Source organism: Lepidochelys kempii, chromosome 6, assembly GCF_965140285.1.
Source record: "Lepidochelys kempii isolate rLepKem1 chromosome 6, rLepKem1.hap1, whole genome shotgun sequence".
In the NCBI taxonomy this organism is placed as follows: Eukaryota; Metazoa; Chordata; order Testudines; family Cheloniidae; genus Lepidochelys; species Lepidochelys kempii.
The window spans coordinates 31,393,933-31,401,954 of record NC_136385.1 but is presented as its reverse complement, the minus strand read 5'-3'; the positions used below and the strand labels follow the sequence as shown (position 1 = coordinate 31,401,954).

The 8,022-nt window shown below is 46.0% G+C and overlaps 1 protein-coding gene across 6 annotated transcripts in view; it reads left to right on the top strand.

The window, feature by feature from the left end:
• The first annotated feature begins 417 nt into the window (after positions 1-417).
• NCR3LG1 (natural killer cell cytotoxicity receptor 3 ligand 1) overlaps positions 418-8,022 on the top strand; it is a 33,005-nt gene continuing 25,400 nt past the window's right edge. For 5 of the 6 annotated variants that reach the window (XM_073347383.2, XM_073347379.2, XM_073347382.2 and 2 more), the window contains exon 1: positions 418-726. In XM_073347383.2, coding sequence (XP_073203484.2) covers positions 432-726 — 295 coding nt within the window. In that variant the 5' untranslated portion in view covers positions 418-431. Of the gene's footprint in view, positions 727-1,714; positions 2,356-8,022 lie in introns of those variants that run through there. The other variant, XM_073347380.2, reaches the window with a different exon arrangement.

The following is an 8,022-nucleotide window of genomic DNA, read 5'->3' as shown; positions in this document are numbered from 1 at the left end:
GGAGTTGAAATTCCCGATTTACACATATTTCTTAAACCAGTGAGTCTATGGAATGTTAATATTCAAGAATAATGGACAGGTGTGCTGGGCTTTGGGGTTTTTTTGCAGGTGGGTGTACTTTGAGTATTGACTAAATGGTAACTAAACTGGTGCATTATTTTTCCATAACAACCTCCCACATTTTTTGAGCCATTTCTCTAGGTTTGGACTATTTTTCGTCTCGCAGAGAGAGGCTATCAGTAGCCTAGCAGCTACAAAATTCCTTCATGTCTCTTTGGGTGACTCTTTCTGCCAGGCATTACACTTTTGTCGGGGTAGGGCTTTGGGCGATGGGGTGGGCAGGTGGAAGCTGGTGGGTCAGTGCTTTTAAAAACAAGGAAGTCCCAGCTTTTAGTGTTTGCGTGGGGGTCACACAAACGCAAAGCCAGAAAATGACCGGTCTTTCCTTGTACAAAGTACACGCTACGCGGCGTGCCAGCTCCGATCCCATCCCCAGGCTTCATGCACCGCGCCCTTCTTGGGGCCAAGGATACCAGAGAGAGAAAGTAAAAGCGAACCAACGTCCCTTTGCCATCCAGACGCGCAGCGCTCAGGCCCGGGGCAGACGGAGCAGAGCGACCGCCGCCCCCGGGCTGGGTCGGCCGCGGGCCATGGCGTGGGCAGGGGGCTCCGCTGGGCAGCGGTGCCTGCTGCTCCTGGGTCTCGGCGGCCTGCTCCAGCTGGCAGGTGAACGAGCGCTCGGCCGGGGGCGGCCGGGGGGAGGTCCTCGGGCCACAGCGATGGGGGCGGCCCCGGTACAGAATCGGGCCAAGCTGCGGGTGCCCCCGGGCCAAGGGGTATGGGTGGGGGGCGGGTGTAGCGCCCAGTGTCCCCGGCGTCCTGAGCCTGCAGCGGGGTGGGATGGGGAAGGGTTTTGAGGGGCTCCCCCCTCTCATTGCAGGGGTCAGTTTGCCTGGCCCAGCTGGTGTCTTGGGTTTAATTCTGTAACTGCTCAGTGTTCCGATTCCCCGGCTGGGCCCGGCCTCCCCCAAACTCCCTCGCCTGTTTACCAATCCGATCTGGCCTCTCCCTGGGGCTCAGGGGTTATCCGGGGCCTGGCTGTTTGTTTAAACCAGACGTTTAATATTTAACTTACAAAGGAAAAGGAGTACTTGTGGCACCTTAGAGACTAACCAATTTATTTGAGCATAAGCTCAAGTAAGGTGCCACAAGTCCTCCTTTTCTTTTTGGGAATACAGACTAACACAGCTGTTACTCTGAAATTTACAAAGGGCCGTTTGTTTAAAATGTCACAACTGGAGGCTGAGTCCGGTGGGGAGGTGATGCTAGGGAGTCAGTGACAATCCCCACGCTGACTGGTACCAGAGCAGTTCTTTTCACTCTGTTTATTAATTAGAGTTTGAGTGTTAGGTCTAACATAATTGGATCTCAAGCCAGGACCAGCCTAAACTCCCCCTGTATTTTCAATGGCCTAGCCTCTGCTGTACTTCCTGTTCCATACGCTAGGGCTGTGCTGCTGTCTGCTATTAGTCAGCTGCCCTTAACCCCCAAGTTGGCTACATGGTGAGCAAAGTGATTCCCCTCTATCAGTAATTTGTACAATCAGCTGTTCTTAAATTAGTTAAAAACACATTGGGACTTATTTAGATGAACTGGACTTACATTTTGCATTTAAAGACTGATCTTGCAATGCAAAATTGCCCTTATTCAAAGAGTGCAGCTGACATAAATGAGCCTCAGCGTTCTTTCACAAATTTTAGCACAGCTCATTGTGCAAACTTTTTATTTATATATAAATAAAAAATAAGTTGGTTGGACTGGAGCCTGGGACAAGCTATTGCCACTTAAGCGGCATACCACTAGGCTGGTACTCTTTTTAAGTAGGCAAGAGCACATGAAGGATTGCAATAGCAACACACTTGTGCTGGTCTGTTGCTGTGTTGACTGTTCAAGATGGAAACACTCAATTCAGGAGAAAAAAAAGAAGACAGTATCTGTCTACCTCCCTTCTAGTAGATTCAGATTTTCTGACTATGATTTACCCTCCATGCCAGTGCATAGCACCCTTTAAGTCGCGGCCGGAGTCCTGGGGTAGCAGCAGGAGCTGGGAGCCTCAGGGATTGGCAGCAATTTAAAGGGCCCCAGGTTGTGGACCTTTAAATCACTGCTGGAGCCCTGGGGTAGCGCTGGTGGCAGTGGCCGGGAGCCCCGGGCCCTTTAAATCACTGCTGGGCCATGCTGAAGGACAGGCTAGGGGAGTCTGACCCCAGCCCCGCCCCTTCCACCCCATGCCCCGCCCCTTCTGGTTGAGCCATCCCCCCACCGTGCTCAGGATCCTGTCCGCCCTGCATACCGGTAAGTCCCTTAAATTACTTTCACTCCTGGAATCAGTTATTCTCCCACCTAACTCAAGGCTCTCGGTTCTTTATTCAAAGGCTAATTTTAAAAAAAAGCAATGTAAGTTTACATTTTTAGAAATTTCACCAAAATAAAGGACATATAGAATAAAACAAAGAGAAGTTTTGTAAAAGTATAGACCCAAGCAAGACCCCAAACCTACACAGTGTAATTGCTTCTTAATCCATAAAAAACTGAAATTTCAGGAAGTATAAACAACAAAATACTTGGGTTGCTAGACCATGCTGAAGCCTGTGCCAAAAACCCAAGCAGAAGCCCTTCAGGGAGTCTGGGTATGTACTCTTGTTGCTGACCCATGCTGAAGGCCATGCCAACATATCTACACTTCACTGTTATCCATGCTCTAGCTAGCTTAAAGCTACCACAGGTATGCTTACATGTGCTACAATCACATTTTTCATTTGGAGTGCAGACATACCCTGCATGACTACTAAAATAGGCTTGTAAACGGATGCCAGCTGTTTCTGTGGGACCAGATCCTTAGGGCTGGTTATGCAGAAGAAATGGATGGGGTGACCCCTCACTGCCATATAAACTGGGATTTATCCCACAACAGTTGGATCAGTGCAGGAACATCTCACTCCTTCTTCACAGAAGCAAGTTGGGGAAGTGTTTGGGAAGGGAAGAGGAGCTCACATAAATCAACTTTGTGCCTCTCTAATGAGCTCCCAATATCCCGGTTCCTCTCCATTACTTGGGCTGCAGTATCACACAGCCACCTGCTGTGGTATGGAGGATGGGACCAAGATCTCTGTATTCTAAAATATTTTTCTTTTTCTTTTGTTTTGTAATATCCTTCTACTTCTCCACCTCATCACCTCCTCTGGCTGCCAGCTCCCTTTCACTGCTGTCAGCTGAAAGGGCTGCGTTAGGGGAGAACATCCCTTTTTAAGTTCCTTTGGAGGCTGTGGGAAGAAAGAAGAAACCAACCCACTATCACACACATCATGGCGCTATAAATTTGCAGTGCCTTGCTGATATCTTACTTCCACCACTACCACCAGGGTGCAGGAATCATTCTGCCTCTGTGTAGGGGTGCAGATGAATTAATTGGTCACCCATTAGGGAGGGGTTTCCCCCTCCACATCTGCTGAAGTTGCCTCCATAACTGTACAGTGCAGTTGGGCTGCTTAAGTATGGTGAGGTGATTCCCCACTGCTTCAAGATTCTGCAGTAATAATTAAATTCTTGAGACCACCATTAGGCCTCCTATGGTCTGTACAGGTCTTGTCAATGCAATGAGTACAGTAAGAAAGTGATACAACCTCCATTCTCCCCTGGTAACCTTCCTCACGCTCAGCACATGCCATCTCTTGTCATCTCTCCACTCTATGGAGTGTTATACAACGATTCCTGAAGGTCCTGGTATGTGAGCAGTCAAACTGCCTGAGCTCAAGAAGTTGAAAATCAACAACACTGAACCAAATCTGAATGCACCAGACTTAGGGGGAGATCACCCATTTGAGAGACTGATGTTGCAGTTCTCTATATTATTTGGTGATGCTGCATTACATCGTCCTGTGTGTACAGAATGCAGGAAATACAGAATGCAGCAAATAGAGACAAGAGCAGATATGTACCCGAATGGAAACAGTGTCCCCAAGCAGGCCCATAGGCAGCCATGCAAAAAATGTGTATAGGGAGACACCTTTTCTTTTACTGTTGTCATGTAGACATGCCCAAGATTGAGATCATTTTGGAGATCCTGGAGTTCTTCCCTGGCTATTTTGAAATAGCCTATGGAAGTCTGACACATTTCCAAAGATAGATTTTATGCAAGAATCTATCTGTATTTATTATTCATCTGTCTCCCCAAAGGGAAGGGAGAATTTTTTATTTCAGAAGGTGGAGGAAGCTACCAGGGAGAGGCTGATCTAGATTAGATTTTGACAAATAGGGAATAACTGGTTGAGAATCTGAAAGTGGAAGGCAGCTTGGGTGAAAGTGATCATGAAATAATAGAGTTTATGATTCTAAGGGTATGGCTACACTTGCAGATGCAGAGTGCTTTGAGTTAAACCAGCCTTTGTAGAGTGCAGTAGGGAAAGCGCTGCAATCTGTCCACACTGACATCTTCAAGCACACTGACGTGGCCACTTTTGCGACACTTGCAGCGGCATTGGGAGCGTTGCATTATGGGCAGCTATCCCAGCATGCAATTTACTGCTACGTGCTTTTCAAATGGGGGTGTGGTGGGGTGGAGTGCAAGAGAGAGTGTGTTGTGTGTATGTGGGGGGGAGAGAGAGTGGGCTTTTGGGGGGCTGAAAGCATGTCAGCGTGCTGTCTCGTAAGTTCAGACAGCAGCAGACCTCCCCCTCCTCCCCGCCTCTCTCTCTCTCTCACACACAGACAGCATTCCACAGTAACGGCTTGCTTTGTCTCCGAGCCGGCTGTCAGAAACGGAGCTTTCAAAGGAATATCCGCATTCCTAGGCGAGTTCAAAACAATGAGAAGAGTGGACACTTGACTTAAGGGGATTATGGGACGTTTCTGGAGGTTGATCAGAGCGCAGTAATGCAACACCTCCTTCACACTGACGCCCGGGTGTTTCAGCCACTACACAACAAGTGTTAATCTTCTCGCCAAGATGGAGTACCAGCAGCGCTGTAGCCGTAAAGTCAGAGTGCTCTATCTGCCTTGCCAGTGTCGACGGGTAGTGAGCTAGGGCACCCAGGGCTGCTTTAATGCGCTCTAACTCACAAGTGTAGCCAAGCCCTAAGGAATGGTAGGAGGGAAAACAGCAGAATAAAGATCATGGATTTCAAGAAGACAGACTTTAGCAAACTCAGAGTTGGTAGGTAGGATCCCATGGGAAAAAAGTCTAAGGGATAAACAGTTTGAGAGAGTTGACAATTTTTCAGAGAGACATAACTTAGGGCACAAGAGCAAACTATCCCACTGCATAGGAAAGATAGGAAGTATGGCAAGAGACCATCCTGGCTTAACCAGGACAACTTCATTAGTCTCAAAATCAAAAAGGAGTCCTACAAAAAGTGGAAACTCAGTCAAATTACAAAGGATGTATAAAAAACAAAACAAAACACACAACACAAGCATGTCAGGATAAAATTAGAAGGACCACAGCACAAAATTAGATTAAAATAGGTAGAGACATAAAGGATAACAAGAAAACATTCTACAAATACATCCGAAGCAAGAGGAAGACCAAGGACAGGGGAAAGAGTGGGGAATGAGGGGGGAAGACAACAACAAAAAATGTGGAAATGGTGGAAGTGCTAAATGCTTTTTTTGTTTCAGTTTTCACCAGAAAGGTTAGTAGCAATTGGACTTCTAACACAGTGAATGCCAGTGAAAATGAGGTATGATCTGAGGCTAAAACAGGAAAAGAACAAGTGAAAAATTACTTAGACAAGTTAGATGTTTTCATGTCAGCAAGGCCTGATGAAATACATCCTAGAATACTCAAGGAGCTGCCTGAGGAGATATCAGAGACATTAGCGATTATCTTTGAACACTCATGGAAGATGGGAGAAATTCCAGAGAGCTAAAAGATGGCAAATATAGTGCCAATCTATAAAAATGGGAATAAGGACAACCTGGGGAATTACAGATCAGTCATCTTAACTTCAGTACCCAGCAAGATAATGGAGCAGATAATTAAGCAATGAATTTGCAAACACCTAGAAGATAACTAAATAACAGTCAGTATGGATTTGGCAAGAACAAATCGTATCAAACCAATATAATAGTTTTCTTTGACAGAGTAACAAGCCTTGTGGATGGGGGAAAGTGGTATATGTGGTATATCTTGACTTTAGTAGGATTTTTGATACTGTCTCACATGACATTCTCATAAACAAACTAGGGAAATATAGCCTAGATGGAGCTATAATAAGGTGGGTGCATAACTGGCACGAAAACCATTCCTAGAGAGAAAAGGAGTACTTGTGGCACCTTAGAGACTAACAAATTTATTTGAGCATAAGCTTTCGTGAGCTTCATCGGATGCATCTGATGAAGTGAGCTGTAGCTCACGAAAGCTTATGCTCAAATAAATGTTCGTCTCTAAGGTACCACAAGTACTCCTTTTCTTTTTGCGAATACAGACTAACACGGCTGCTACTCTGAAACCATTCCTAGAGAGGAGTTATCAAGGTTCACAGTCATGCTGCAAGGGCATATTGAGTGGGGTCCTGCAGGGATCGGTCCTTGGTCCAGTTCTGTTCAATATCTTCATCAATGATTTACATAATGGCATAGAGAGTACACTTATAAAGTTTGTGGACAATAACAACCTCGGAGGGGTTGCAAGTGCTTTGGAGGATACGATTAAAATTCAAAATGATCTGGACAAAGTGGAGAAATGGTCTGAAGTAAATAGTATGAAATTCAATAAGGACAAATGCAAAGTACTCCATTTAGGAAGGAACAATCAGTTGCACACATACAAAATGGGAAATGTCTGCTTAGGAAGGAGTACGGCAGATAGGGGTCTGGGGGTCATTGTGGATCACAAGCTAAATATGAGTCAACAGTGTAACACTGTTGCAAAAAAAGCATCATTCTGGGATGTGTTAGCAGGGGTGTTGTAAGCAAGACACAAGAAGTAATTCTTCCACTCTACTCTGTGCTGATTAGGCCTCAACTGGAGTGGTGTGTCCAGTTCTGGATGCCACATTTCAGGAAAAATGTGGACATATTGGAGAAAGTCCAGAGGAGAGCAACAAAAATGATTAAAGGTCTAAAAAACATGACCTATGAAGAAAGATTGAAAAACATGAGTTTGTGTAGTCTGGAGAAGACAAGACTGAAGGGGCATGATAAGTTTTCAAGTATATAAAAGGTGCTTACAAGGAGGAGGGTGAAAAGTTGTTCTCCTTAACCTTGAGGATAGGACAAGAAGCAATGGGCTTAAATTGAGGCAAGGGAGGTTTAGATTGGACATTGCGAAAAGCTTCCTGTCAGGGTAGTTAAGCACAGGAACAAATTGCTGAGGGAGGTTGGGGAATGTCTGTCTTTGGAGGTCAAGAACAGGTGAGACCAGTGGTTCTGAACTTATTTACCATTGTGGGCCGCATATGCAGCACTCTATGTGTTATGTGGGCTGCATCCACACAATATATAAACTACCTGTATGGCCCTGAGGATGTCACATGGACCACAGCTGTGTGCTGATTGGGCCACAAGTGGCTTGCGGGCCGCGGGTTGAGAACTACTGGGTTAGACAAACACCTGTCAGGAATGGTTTAGTTATTACTTATTATCAGTCCCCTTAAGTGCAGGGGACTGAACTATTGAGGTCCCTTCCTAGTCTTACACTTCTATAATTCTATGACAAGGAATTGGTGGTGTTGTGTCCCTCTTCCCCTCACCCCAGTGGCGATGGGGACCCAGCAGCACAGATTTTCCTTTAGAGAAGATGCACAAGTGGCTTCTGACTGGGACACTGAGTCTAGTGTTGAGGGCGCTAGCCTGGGACTCAACTGGGTTAAGTTCTCCACTCCACAACAGACTTCGTGCTTGGCCATGGGCAAGTCATTCAGTCTCTCTGTGCGTCATATCCCAATGGGTAAATTGGGGATAATAGCACTTCCCTACCTCACAGGGCTACTGTGAGGATAAAATACATAAGAGAGTCTGAGG